Raw genomic sequence first — 15,365 nt, forward strand, 5'->3', positions numbered from 1 at the left:
CTTATAAAATCGGCAGACCCAGATGGCATGCATACTAGGGTGTTAAGGGAACTAGCTAATGTACTTACTGAGCCACTTACAATTATTTTTGAAAAATCTTGGAGAACTGAGGAGAGATCAGAAAATTTAAAAACGGCAAATACCAAATTTCAAAATAGGGTAGGAAGTGAGTGCCTTGTAAATACTTTTTAAGTGATAATAATTCTCAGTAAAAATTTAGAATATTTTGAGAAAAGCATTTGAACTTCCAGGAGCCTATGAAACGATGAGTAACACGCAGAGGAATGTTAAAAAAAAAATCATGCCAAATTTGAATCTATATGATCCTGAATCTCAATAGATGTTATATGCCAAATTATTCACTTTTTGGCTTACATAATAAACATAATCATATAGACTGAAACTTCCTACAAACGGACTATGTTGGTAAGTGGGTATTTCTAATGAGGTATCACCAGGGAGAGCACTGAAGTCCATTTTAAATTAAAATATTTACTAATGATCTAGAAAAAAGGAGGGAGTAGCACACTGGCAAAATACAGTTGGTTCTAAATTGAGAACTCTTGTTAACACTGGGCAAAACAGAAAAACACTACTAATATGGATTTGAAGCAATTAAAATGTAGACTCCAAAAAAAAATAAAATTGAAAAAACACTAAATAAAAGCATTAAAGTGAAAGAATTTAAAAGATTTAATTTAATGGAAAGATAAAGTAATAACTAAAGGTGATATAAGAAAACAGTGGATAACAGATTAAGTCTTATTTCTTAATTCATCATTGCCCCAAACACACATGAGAGCTAAAAATCAATACATAAATAAAAGCATTATATTATGGGTCATTCTGATTAGACCATACACAAAATGGTGCTTAAAGTGCTGGTCTCCTAGTACTGTAAAGATGCAAACAGAGCAGAAGGAATTGCAAACAGAGAGACAGAAATGAGGGGTTATTCGTAAGGAAAATTAAATCAGTAAGACATGAATGGCTTCAACTAAAAAGATAAAGGTAGAATATGAACTTTCACAGAGGAATTACATGAACACTGGAGATCTGGGAAAACATATGGAAAATCTACACTGAAATGACTATGTATGATGTGTGAGTGAACCATCAAATAGTACACAACAGACAATAGGAAGGAACAAAAAGAACAAGCTAGAATCCTAAGTTCTTAGCAATTCTGTGAAACTAGTCGGTTTTCAGTTATTATCCAAACATGTAGCTTACAAAGAAACCTTTGTAAAGAGCTAAAAAAAACTCAGAAGGGACAAATACCAGTTGCCTCTGTTCCAGAAGAGTGACATCATGTGGTTTATAAAGATTAAGTGAGTCAAACAATCCCCACCCTCCACAGACAAAATCAATAGAGAAGTTGAATTATATACACTTCAATGAATTCCTGGGCACATGGAAAATCAGATGAGTAAAATATTAACAGCCTCACTATGGGCCTTTCAGATGAGGTAGTAACAAGTATGAACAGCAGATCCTACTTTGGGAAGGTTCATGGGTGTCCTCAGTCGGGTCCGGACACTCTTCATTAATATACGCTGCTCTGTTGGTAGCAGATGATACTTCATAGCTTCAATGAGGTAATCTTTGCAAGCACTGCTGTTCTTCACCAGTGCTTCTTCCTCAACCCTCTGGAAGAAGAAATCAGACCCACCCCATGAGGGGATAGCTACTTCATGATAAGACTGACAAAGAAACAAGTAAAGTAGAGGAAAAAAGCAATAACTATCCTCCCTGGTTCAGTCTAAAAGTCACAGAGGAAAGTTTATAAATATCGCTAAAAGAAAAGTAAATGATGCCCCCAAATGTTCAAGTATCTGGTCTGCAGAGCAAAATATTTATAAGTAATAAAGAAGAATTGCAATGAAAATTATATACTTCAATGTCAGCTACAGAATAATCTTTGGATAATATTATGTTCACCTATTTGTTATCTTTAAACATTAAGCCAAATAGTAAGAAAAATAAGAAAATTTAAATAAGAAAATTTAGATAATGAGTCCTTCAGGTGGGGGAGGAAATATTTATAAATTAAAGATGTCTTTTTAAAACACAAATAAAATATCCAGAAAAGGAATTCAAAATACTTTATAACAATGTGCCTACACCACAAATAAAACTTGTCCTTCCTATCCCTGACGTCAAGTGCAGGACAGATTTTTTCTGTTCATTTTCTTAAAGGCAGAGTACCAATGATTACACAGATTACCACAAATAATGAGGCTTCAAGAAATTCTAAAATGATCAGATCTAATCTCCTAATAAAGAAATGTTTCATTAGATGGTTTCAATTATAAATTAAAATGTTGAAATGTTCCTAGTAGAATGTTAATAATAAAACAATAAATTTAAAATTGTTCAGAGACCACTAAAGATCCATTTATTGCTATTTATTTCAAATAACCTGGTTTTCCTCAGTTTAGAAGTAAAGACAGAAACCAAATGCAAGCCACTGAAACTGTGAAGGAAAATTAAACAGTATTTGGGTCGAACGCCAAAATTCCATTTCTACAGAGCAGTCAGAGCAGGCTATCAAAAGGAAAGCAAAGGAGATGCAGAGCAGTGACACAGAGCCACAAATGCATTTATTTACATGTACTTAAGTCACCACAAATACTGCCTCCATAAGCTCTAGTACTTGCTTACTCAAATCAGAAATAGGGAAGAAGCAAACCTGTAAGACTGGGAACTGCCCCAAGAGCTAGCAGCTGCCAAGGACAGCAGGTGTGTTTACTGCTCTCTGCCTAGTTACCACTGTGTAACAGGAATCTACATGCTGTCAGCCCAGTGACATGGAGTAGGTGTACTCATGTGTTTTGCAAATGCTTTTACCTGAACTAAATATTCCCGAGGAAGCAAAGGTAATCGTACATGTTCCATCAGCCGAGCCATAAATTCTTGCCTTACATCCTTGTCATGATTCACCCAAGCTATTACTGCTTCAAATACCTTGACGAAAATACAGGGGAAAGAAAAATAAGTAATGAGTTATGTACCAAGGCATCTGAATTTTATACAATATTACATTTTATACACAACTCTTGCTAAGACATCCAAGTTTAATCCATGGCTCAAGTTTTTCAAATCCTGACTTATGATGCACTTGAAAAGTACATCCACTCCATTTCTTTCTTTGCTTTTTATTTTTTTCATTTGGTACTTAGTATGTACTTAATTTAAGAGGTACTCTCAGGAACTTTTAGATAACACAGTATTGTTAATTGTTAGTCACATTAGGTCTCTAGAACTTTTTCATCTTATAACTAGAAGTTTGTACCCTTTGACCAACATCTCCCCGATTCCCCTACTCCCAGCCCCTGGTAACCACCACTCAACTCTCTTTTTATGTGTTTGACTTTTGAGTCTGCATATAAGTGAGATGATACAGTATTTGTCTTTCTCTGACTTATTTCACTTAGCATAATGCCCTCAAGGTCCATCCATGTTGTCACAAAAGGCAGGATTTCCTTCTTTTTATGGCTGAGTAATATTCCATTGTGTGTATATAGCACCTCTCTATCCATTCATTCAGGTTGTTTCCACATCTTGGTTATTGTGAAAAATGCTGCAGCCAACACAGCAATACAGATATCTCTTCAAGATTTTGTTTCTATTTCCTTTGGATAAATACTCAGAAGTGGGACTGCTGGATCATATGGTAGGTCTACTTTTAATTTGGTAGGTACTTTAATAAATACTTTAGTACCTTTACATATTTAGTGAGTACTTTTTGCTGGGTATTTACTACGTATTTCATGAAGTACATTATCTAATCTTCTTGAACTTGAGTGGTAGCGGTGATAATTTGATGATATATGATCTAATTCATTGTTGACAACCTTTCCAAACTGAATTTGGTTCTACTTACCTAGATTTAAATCTAAAGTCCCTTTTGAATAAAGTACCCAAAATAATAAAGCAAAGTGATATCTGGAATGAAAATCATGTACTCTTAGCAACAACTCATTTTTTGGCTTTTCCTTTGGGTTTACAAACAAATGTTGGACCATATACTTCTAAATCAAGGATCTGCAGAATAGATTAACTCTCTTTTGTCACAACAGTAGACTGTATTAAAATATAATATTTTATATTAAAAATAATCAAAATAATGGCATTACAACATATACCTATGAGAAAGCTAATAAGCTATTATGAAGACAGTATTTGACTACATAATTTCCTTCCAGACTGATGGATATACAACCCAGTAATCTTTAAAGGGTTGTAGAAAATGTTTGATGATATGTAAATGAATAACTGGGAAGCAATAAATAGGTTATTTTAATGCAGGTATAGAGCAAGAAGCTAAAAATAATCTACATTATAATTAATGAGCCTCTTTAATTCATTCAGTCACCAAGTACCTCTATGTGCCAGATGCTAGAAGATAAAGAGGGTCCTGTCAATTCTATCTGCTAACTATTTCTCAGCTCTGTCTTCTCTTCTCCACCCCTCTTTCTACCACCCTATACCAGATCCTATTGCTCACTGGTAACTTCAACATCCTCCTATCTGACCCTCACCCCACTTTTGGTCCATTCTGCACACCACCACTTTGGAGATAGTCTCCAAAAATGGTCCCTAATAAACCACTTCTCTGGTATCCACACCTTATGTAGTAACCTCCCACAGGAATCTAAGCTGGCCCTGTGTAACCAACAGAAGGTTGTGGAGGCAGTGCTGTGGCGTTTCTGAAGCTGGGTCATAAGCTGCCTCTGGTCTCTTGAAATGTTCATTAGGGGGAAGCCAGGTGTCATGTAAAAAGTCTGATTACTGGAGATGAGATGCTATGAGACCCAAGCCAGTCATAGAGAGGAAGGGGGGGTGGGGAGGGTGAGATACCAACCAATACCTGGCCCAGTAGCCAGATAAGTGAGTGAAGGAACCATCCTGGGTGTTCCAGAAACATAAGATGCCATGTGCAGAGGGACTGAAGCCTTGGGTATATGGCTCCAGTAGAATAATGCCACCTGTCAAGCCAACCCAGCTGAAGCCCCAGGCACTGCAGAGCAGAGGCAAGCTGTCCCTATGTGCCCTGCATGAATTCTGCCCACAGGCTGTGAGCATAACGACATGGTTGTTTTATGTCCCTACATTTTGGGGTGGTTGTTATGCAGCAGTAGAAAACCAGAACAGCCTCCGTGACATTTCTACAGTGAAGGCATTATCATGGCACTCTTCTACTGATTAGAACCCCTCGGAGGCTCTTCATTACCAGGATAAAGTCAATTTTTTAAAAAAAATTTTATTTATTTTTGGCTGTGTTGGGTCTTCGTTGCTGTGCGTGGGCTTTCTCTAGCTGTGGCGAGCAGGGGCTACTCTTCATTGCGGTGCACAGGCTTCTTGTTGTGGCTTCTCTTGTTGTGGAGCATGGGCTCTAGGTGCGCGGGCTTCAGTAGTTGCGGCACACGGGCTCAGTAATTGTGTCATGCAGGGTCTAGAAAGCAGGCTTAGTAGTCGTGGTGCACAGGCTTAGCTGCTCTGCTGCATGTGGGATCTTCCCGGACCAGGGCTTGAATCCGTGTCCCCTGCACTGGCAGGCAGATTCCTATCCACTGCGCCACCAGGGAAGTCCAAGTCAATTTTCTTTAACATGGCTGAGAAGGTATTTTATGTCATCTTCCCACCTTATCTCCTACTACTGTGCCAAACATACTGTAAACTCTAATTGTACTGAACTAAAAGAATGCAATCATTCTTTCACAGCTCTTTACACTTACATATTCTGTTCCCTCTACCTGGGCTGCCCTTTTCCTTCCCACCCATCCTTGTTTCCCTGGCAAACTCATACGCACTTTTAAAAACTTGGATCATATATCTGAGCCACACTGAACTCCAATCTGTATCCAAGGAATGATTAAAGGCTCCTTCTGGACCCTCTACAGCATTCTGTGATCATTTATTACCCCACTGGTTGTCCCTGTAGTCATGAGTAAAGGATTTTATTTTGTCAGTCTTCTTGTATGGAGGACTCCATGGCAGTGTCTGGTACACAGTAGGCACTCAACACACATCTATTAAACATGAATAGTAGTGTCTTCCTCTCCTCTATATTTCTGGGGTGTTAAGATTATACATTTCACAACCACTTTCACATATTTTTTTATTTGGTAAATATTATAAGAAATGTGTCTTTTTGCCCCCAAGCAGTATGAATATCCTTGAGGAAAAGAACAACAAAGTTTATACAACGAATCACACAAAGGAAAAACTCAAGTTTCACTTCCTCCAAACACTGCAGGTTCATAAGCTTTTGCCCCGATTCCCACAAGCTACAAAACCTACCCAAAGAATAAAACCCACTGAGAAGCTTCTCCCTCCACCGATACAAAAGGTGCAGGTGGCTGAAAAAGGCAACCCCAACTTCGGAGAGACAGGCTACAACCAGACAAAGCAGCTGCACAGGGCTTTGGAAGGGGAGAAGGACACATGGGGAGGGTGGGGTGTAAGCTGCAGGGGCACATCTGAAGGAAGAGGTCAGTCTGGAACTAGCTAAACTTTGTCACCTGGGTGACTCTGTCCAACTCATATGATGGTGAAATTACTTTGGTTTGAGAATATTATGTTTATTTATTTATTTATTTTTAAAATGGCTTCTTTTTATTAATTAATTTATTTATTTTTGGCTGCGTTGGGTCTTCGTTGTTGCACGCGGCCTTTCTCTAGTAGTGTTGAGCGGGGGCTACTCTTCGTTGCGGTGTGTGGGCTTCTCATTGCGGTGGCTTCTCTTGTTGAGGAGCACGGGCTCTAGGCATGCAGGCTTCAGTAGTTGTGGCACACGGGCTCAGTAGTTTTGGCTCATGGGCTCTTGAGCGCAGGCTCAGTAGTTGTGGCGCACGGGCTTGTTGCTCCATGGCATGTGGGATCTTCCCGGACCAGGGCTTGAACCCATGTCCCCTGCATTGGCAGGCGGATTCTTAACCACTGTGCCACCAGGGAAGTCTGAGAATATTATGTTTAGATCACAGTTTTTCCAGGTATCTAGCTGTGAGAAGAAACCCAGTTCCCCAAAGGCCCTCTGTTTCAGATAGTTCAATGTATGCAAGCTCTTGCTGTGGGGTCAAGCACAAAACTCTGGTGTCTAACCATTTGGGGAAGCTCCTAAGGAATGAGAACACAGTTATTTACACAACCAACAAGTCAACTAGTGGAGTTTCTCGACTTCCAGATCAAAGATCACTGGCTGTCACTACACATACAGGATCACAAAGTTAAAAAACAAAGCGAAAGAAAGGAAAAATACTATATCACTGTACACTGGAAAAAGAAAAATACACTTACCTTCTCTTCTGAAGAAATGGTAAGTTTGTCACTAGAGATTAAGCTGCACACTTGTTCAATGCCAAGGTTGAGAAATTCTTCACTAAGTACGACATCTGCAAAATGTTGCTCTGTTTGGAGGTTACAAAGAAAACCCATTAACGCCCCATTCTATTACCATAGTTTCAAACTGCTTAAAAAAGAAGAGGTTTTTCCTAATCTAACCCATGAAGAAGAAAACCAAGTGTACTTCCTTAAGGCAAGAACTAACAAGACAAACCCAAACAAACTCTCCTGGGGAAGTGGTCTGTACTTGAGTGACAAAGTGGAAGCACAGGCAGGAAAGTAGCCTTACTGTACGCTAGGCTGAATCACTTCTGTTTTATAAGGGGGCGTTTTAGAGTTAAACATCTATCTATTCCTTTTCTGGTAATAAGACTATCAGTGTTGAAATTTGTAAAACCTTTTGATTACATAAATCAGATAAAGTACATGGTGTTATTATTCACACACTTAAATGTATTATGTAAAACATTAGAGGGCTTTAGGACATAACGGGGTAAGGAGGGGAAGCTGCTTCAATTGAAAACTAAAGACTAAACTAGGAAACCTTAAATGCTGGTCAGTCTGAATTCTATGTAAGCAATTTACTTGGGGATCAAGTTACACTATTTTATACCCTCAATTCCTTTCCAGAAGCCAGTGAAATTAGTAATTCTTAAAACTGAAAAAGAAACACTTTCTTTGATTTCACAAATATACCCACTCCTCCAAAGGGGGGGAGGGGGTACTATTAGTATAATCAATGACTTAAAAACTTAAAAAAAAATCAACTAATCATTTACAAAGTATCCTTTCCTCCAAACCTAGCTCTTATTTTAAAGCGTGAGCTCACAAGGAAATATGGTGGTCAAATCCCAGCTCTGCCACGTGCTAGTCTGTAAAACCTTGGGCAAGTTTTGTAATTTCTCTAACTCTTGGTTTCCTCATCTGTAAAATGGGGATAATAAAAATACCTTACATAACAAGATTGCTGTGAGGATTAAATAAATTAATGGCTTGTAAGCATCTAGAACTGTGTGTGGTAAAGGGTAAAGACTCAATAATTTAGCTCTTATTGTATTGTGATCCCTATATTCTAAAGTAAAAATCTGCTAGGAATTCTAGGTATTTTCTAGGTCTTTACAATTAACCATATTCTAATAGTAATTTTTTTCAAAGCCTTTTTTTTCTAAGGTAAAATAAAAGATTCGTTTCAAATATATGTTTCAACATACCATAAAAAGGGTTAGTTGGGGCTTCCCTGGTGGTGCAGTGGTTAAGAATACGCCTGCCAATGCAGGGGACACGGGTTCGGGCCCTGGTCTGGGAAGATCCCACATGCCGCGGAGCAACTAAGCCCGTGAGCCACAACTACTGAGCCTGCGTGTCTGGAGCTCCGCAACAAGAGAGGCCGCGACAGTGAGGCCCGCGCACTGCGATGAAGAGTGGCCCCTGCTCGCCACAACTAGAGAAAGCCCGCGCACAGCAACGAAGACCCAACACAGCCATAAATAAATAAATAAATAAATAAAAATTAAAAAAAAAAAAAAAAAGGGTTAGTTGGCTTCCCTTGCAGAGAACACAGAGCAAAGCAATGCCCCCAAGATTGGAGAGATCAACAGGAGAACACAGGGAGCTGCAGCTGATTGAAACAGAGACTCACAAGTGGAAACCGCATGGGAATCAGTGCGAGGGTAGGAAAATCTCAGCGTGGACAACTCTTGAGAGTTAAAAACTCCAGGGGGACCCAGTCATAGGGGGATCCCCACAATATTGTGAGATTTCCTCCAGGAGCTCAACCAGGTTTCCACAGTAAATATGAGAGAAGAATCCCCTCTGGCTTCTGGTAGGGGTAGGAGAAATGAAACAATTTGAAATACCCAAAGCAGTCTGTTCCTAATAAGGCCTGCCCTCAGGAGAAACTAGTTAATAACCAGAGCCTAACTGACCCAAGGAAGGGAAACACCCAACTCCAGCCCACTCCAGCCATCCTGTCCCACCTAGGGAGGGAAAAAGAAACCCGAGAAACATTTGTCAAGTTCACAGTCCAGAGCCATAGGCTCACTAACAAACTGAGACCTAATCATAGGAATACAGAAGGCTTCCCTCCCCACATCTCACTGCCACATCTCTAAAGGCCTGTTTATAGCAGTTCCTTTCACTGGGTACATCATGTCTGGCTACCAAGAAAAAAATTACAAGGCATTCCAAAAGGCAAAAAACACAACTTGAAGAGACAGAGCAAGCATCCAAACCAGACATGGCAGGGATGCTGGATTTATCAAACTGGGAATTTAAAACTATGATAAATATGCTGAGAGCTCTAATGGATAAAGTAGACAGCATGCAGGAACAGATGGGCAATGTAAACAGAGAGATGGAAAAGTCTAAGAAAAAAGTAAAAAGAAATGCTAGAGATCAAAAACACAGTAAGAAAAATGAAGAATGTCTTTGATGGGCTGATTAGTAGACTGGATACGGCTGAGGAAGCAACCTCTGAGTTTGAGGAAAACGGTGGATACATGTCATTATACATTGTCAAAACCCACAGAATATACAACACAAGTAGTGAACCATATATACTATGGTCTTCAGCTAATAATAATGTATCAATATTGGCTCATAATCTGTAACAAATGTACCACACTAATGCAATATGTCAATAATAGCAGAAACTGTAGGAAGAGGGAGGACACAGGAAGAACTCTCTGCACCGCCCACTCAATTTGTCTATAAAACTACAACTGCTCTAACAAATATTATTAGTTAAAAAAGAATGCACTGATAAAGAACAACATAAATGATTAATTTGTAACTGAATTTGTAATTAATCAAAAGTCAATGAAAAAACTAAAATTAGTATTTGAAAAAATACAAACGAAAGATTAAACTTACATTTTTAAGAGATATCTAGTCCTTATAACATAATATTACTTCATAATAGTACTTCAAAACCTAGTGTGAATTTTTAATAGGATTATAGATTTTAATAAACCATCATGATTAATTACAAAGGTCCTTTCTATATCTGAAATATGATCCTAATAGTTCCTGACCTCACAAGAAGTTTACACAAAAAAATTATTTCAGAAGTTTTTATACATAAAGAAATAAGGAAAAACTTTTTTCAGTGGTTGGATTTGCTTTTTAAAGAATGAACATAAGAAAAGCATACAGAGATTCTTTGTATTTAAAGTTCCCAAATATTGAGAAATTCATTTTAGTGAAAATTTGGCAAGTAGCATATAAACTTAAAAATGTTTATGACAGCAAATTGGAAATTCAAAGATAAATACACAATAGCTACTGAACAAAAGACAAGTGAATATAAACTCTTTTTCCTAGTCATAAAATATTTTCACTTCCAAATATAGGTCTGTAATGATTTTGCACCAAGCTTCTTTTACAATTTTAAAATCTGAATCAAAGAAAGAGATTACTGGCTTCCCTATACTTTTTATGGGGGAAAAAAATCTCTAGTGGTAACAAACACAACAGAGAGAATAACTTTTCTATATCATGACTGTATAAGTTACCCTAGACTCCACCTCATTAATCAGAAAAATGGACTTACTAAAAAACAAATCTGGTGACTTTTTAAAAATAATCAATTACTTAAATTTAGAAGTAAGGGCATTAGTCAACTTTATCCAAAGTCAAGTTTGGGCTCTAAATTCATTGTGTACTCTTTACTAGTGACTAAAGGAGTTTAAGAGGGCAGGAAAAGTAGTCAACTACTACAACTGTACCGTCAACCTTCCCATATCCAGGGCTGTGAAACTCAACTGTATTCATCCTACATCATTTTATACAGGGGACCTGAGTATAGACAGATGTTGGTATCAGCGGGTCTCCTGGAACCAGTCCCCCAAGGATACACAGGGATGATGGTATTGCGAAAACCATAACACAGCTGTTATTCAAACAAATGAACCTGAGGACCCTCACCAATTACAAAAAAACTAGTCTAAATGAAAAGTGGAGAAAGATGAAATGTTCAAGGGAACTTTCATTGTAGAAAGTCATATACATATTTTTAAATAGTTCCAACCCTCACATACGTTCTACTTTCTACCTGAACAACCTCTCCTCCTCAGTAAAATCTTTCGGTATTGGTATCTAATGTTTACCCCTTCACATTAAGCTTTCTTTAGAAAGGTTTTGGCAATTATGTGGAGCATCACTAAATATGGAGGGCAGTATCTGGCAACATCAGGAGTAGTTTACTGTAAGGCCTGCCTTTTCTCTATTTATATGAACAGTATGAATCTTCAAATGTTCTGCTGTATTAACTGACAGGCAATTTGGCAGGACTCTTGCTGGTTAATACACCCCAGGCACCCAGACACACCAGATGACTGGCTCAGTCACTGTAAGGCACTCTGGGGCACGAGTGATATTTTAAATGTCTTTGGTTACCCAGGTTTGTCCTGTGAATAATATTCTTAATTTAATGTCACCTAACTTGGGCATTTACTGATCTTTCCCACTAAACCTGAAGATTCCACCTACCTTCCTACCTACAACAATTCACATAATTTATATGGCCTGACTTCATCCCACACACCAGCAGAACTCACGGTTATCCTAGGGCCACTATCCCTGGCCCAACCCTCACTGTTTCCAGAACAGCTTACGCTTGACACTGCCAACTGTCTGCTATTTTATATGTTCTGAAGCCTTGGTCTCCAGATCCTATTGTTTCTTATCAGTCCATGCTTGCTCTGCATGATCCTAACAACCTTAAAACTTTAACCAATTCACTCAGTATCAAACTAAAAACATTAAAAGTAGCATCCATTCTTTTTGATGTGATGGTAAATAGGATTATTTCCTTAATCTCTCTTTCTGATACTTTGCTGTTAGTGTACAGAAATGCAACAGATTTCTGTATATTAATTTTGTATCCTGATAACTTACCAAATTCATTACTGAGCTCTAGTAGTTCTCAGGTAGCCTTTAGGACTTTCTATGTACAGTATCATGTCATCTGTAGACAGTGACAGTTTTGGGACTTCCCTGGTGGCACAGTGGTTAAGAATCCGCCTGCCAATGCAGGAGACATGGGTTCGATCCCTGGTCTGGGAAGATCCCACATGCTGTGGAGCAACTAATCCTGTGCACCACAACTACTGAGCCTGTGCTCTAGAACCCGCGAGTCACAACTACTGAGCCTGTGTGCCACAACTACTGAAGCCCATGTGCCTAGAGCCCGTGCTCTGCAACAAGAGAAGCCACCGCAATGAGACGCCCGTGCACCACAACCAAGAGTAGCCCCCACTTGCCGTAACTAGAGAAAGCCTGAGTGCAGCAACGAAGACCCAATGCAGCCAAAAAAAAAAAAATACAAACAGTGACAGTTTTACTTCCTTTTCAGTTTGGATTCCTTTTATTTCTTTTTCTTCTCTGATTGCTGTGGCTAAGACTTCCAAAACTATGTTGAATAAAAGTGGTGAGAAGGACATCCTTGTCTTGTTCCTGATCTCAAAGGGAATGCTTTCAGCTTTTCACCGTTGAGTATGATGTTAGCTGTGGGTTTGTCATACTTGGCCTTTATTATGTTGAGGTATGTTCGTTCACTCTATGTCCACTTTCTGGAGAGTTTTTACCATAAATGGATACCGAATTTTATCAAAATCTTTTTTGGCATCTACTGAGATGATCATATGGTTTTTATTCTTCAATTTGTTAATGTGGTATATCACACTGACTGATTTGTGGATACTGAAAAATCCTTGCATCCCTGAGACAAATCCCTTTTGATCATGGTGTATGATCCTTTAATGTATTGTTGGATTCGACTGGCTAGTATTTTGTTGAGGATTTTTGTATCTGTGTTCATCAGTGATATTGGTCTGTAATTTTCTTTTTTTGTGATATCTTTGTCTGGTTTTGGTTTCAGGGTGATGGTGCCCTCACAGGACGACTTTGGAAGTGTTCCTTCCTCTGCAATTTTTGGAATAGTTTGAGAAGGATAGGTATTAACTCTTCTCTAAATGTTTCATAGAATTCACCTGTAAAGCCATCTGGTTCTGGACTTCTGTTTTTTGGGAGTTTTTAAATTACTTATTCAATTTCATTACTTGGTCTGTTCATATCTTCTATTTCTTCCTGGTTCAGTCTTGGGAGCTTCTCTCCATTTCTCATTGAATTTTAACTTTTCCACCTTTGGAAGGGACAGGAAGGGACAATAGGTTTGGCTACTGTGCTGGTCCAGATTGCCAGCAGCAATACCATCTAGCAAATGCTTCCCCTTCAGCCCACTCCCATTTACATAGGGTGTCATTCCATAGGTACTGAACTAGTGGTCTATCTCAACCACTAGGTAATACAGCTGTATTCACTGTCAACCCCAAGTTTGCCAGATGGGGTGAACGCACAATCTATCACATTAGGCCTTTAGGAATCCTGATGTAAAAGTTTAAAAGTACAGTTAAGGTTTCTTGCTTAGGAATCACCCCTGCTTCTGGCCCCTGCAACTGCAGCCCTGGTCCTGGAACCACTGAATCAGGTAGGAATAAAAGGAAGTTGAGGTGTTGTGGGGGAAACTGTATAGTCATACCAGCATCTTCTCCCACCTCCTCTTCCCCAGATTCTTCTGAAAAGTGAAGGAATCTATCTGTTGAAGACCCTCCCTTGGTCACACCCACATGGGGTGTCCTTACCCCATGCTGAGTGAAAGCACACGCTTGTGAAGATGTGTAAGCCAGCCCTTCATGCCTTTACCTCCCCCAGTTTTAGACAACAAATGTTTCAGTTGCCTGTTCTAAGTCTCTATCAAAGTACTACTCCTAGGATATCTCTCCTAGGATACCTCTTTGCTCATTGTTGGACATTATGGATTACTACTGTGGACTGAATTGTGTTCCCCCAAAATTTACATTTTGAAGACTGAACCCTTAATGTGGTTGTATTTGGAGATAGATCTTTCAAGGAGGTAATTAAATTTAAATGAGGTCATAAGAGAGCCCTAATCCAATAGGACTGGTGTCCTTATAAAAAGACACCAGTGGTGTGCATGCACAGAGAAAATGCCATGTGTGGACACAGTGAGAAGGTGGTCATCTATAAGCTGGGAAGAGAGGTCTCACCAGAAACCAACCTTACTGGCAGCTTGATCTTGGACTCCCAGTCTCCAGAACTATGAGGAGGTAAATTTCTGTTGTTTAAGTCACCCAGTCTGTGGTATTTTGTTATGGCAGGAAAAGTTTTGGAAATTGCAAAGCACTACAGAATTTAAAGAATCTTTCATTCAATTAAAAAAAAATGTTTTTAATATCTACAAAAAAAAGTAGCATCCAAACCTATTACATTATTTTCAACAGCATATAACATTTCTCTTTTCTTCTTTGTAACCCTTGTGCTATAAGAAAAAAAATATTTTAGTGAAAAACACTTTGGTGATTTAAGCTTCTGGCAAGTACTACTGGAAACTGAGAAGAGAGGAGGAATTAATTATTACTCAGTTAATGAGACAGTTTTAATGAATGACCAAGAGAACACATATAGCACATCTAAATAATATACTAATAAACTCTTCTCTAAGTGACATTAGAGTGTAGTTTAATCTGCTACCTTCACAATGGTCATTCTCAAACCTTATGCTGAAGATGACAGTTCCACTGTTGCCATCAAATCATCCTGCTGTTTGATTGTGGGCTAGAAATGGAACAACCGTGAGAAATACAGAGTAGTATTACCACATGGACAGGATTCACTATCAAGAGGAACCACTGCACATCTGTGCACGTGCATAGACATGTGCATACTGAAACGGGTCCGTTAGCTACCACCGCCATTCAGTTTTATGCCTCAGAATGCTTTGGGGTAAGGAGAATGGGAAGTGGTTTGTTTTACAGTATCTATAACCAATTCTCTTGAACTAAAATAAAGCAAGTCTTGTCATTTGAATGGGAAAAAGTATAATTCTGTATCTGTTGGAGGAAAAAAACACTGTTGTCTAACTTGTAAGGGCAAAAGGAGCTTTACAAAGTTGTTATGGGAACATATAAAATTCAAACCACATTTATAAAGGGAATCGC

General features: G+C 38.7%; 1 protein-coding gene across 7 annotated transcripts in view; it reads right to left on the reverse strand.

Moving 5' to 3' along the window:
- Nucleotides 1–15,365, reverse strand: part of KLHL2 (kelch like family member 2) — a 128,105-nt gene that overhangs the window by 19,283 nt on the left and 93,457 nt on the right. For all 7 annotated transcript variants that reach the window (XR_014264167.1, XR_014264168.1, XM_082463643.1 and 4 more), the window contains 3 exons: nucleotides 7,303–7,412; nucleotides 2,851–2,967; nucleotides 1,500–1,649 (listed from right to left, as the gene is read on the reverse strand). Coding sequence is in view for 5 of the 7 variants with exons in the window: in XM_082463643.1 (XP_082319769.1) it covers nucleotides 1,500–1,649; nucleotides 2,851–2,967; nucleotides 7,303–7,412 (377 nt within the window). In the remaining 2 variants the exon portion in view is untranslated. The remainder of the gene's footprint in view (nucleotides 1–1,499; nucleotides 1,650–2,850; nucleotides 2,968–7,302; nucleotides 7,413–15,365) is intronic.

Source organism: Balaenoptera physalus (genome assembly GCF_965194825.1).
Source record: "Balaenoptera physalus genome assembly, chromosome: 5".
Lineage (NCBI taxonomy): Eukaryota > Metazoa > Chordata > Mammalia > Artiodactyla > Balaenopteridae > Balaenoptera > Balaenoptera physalus.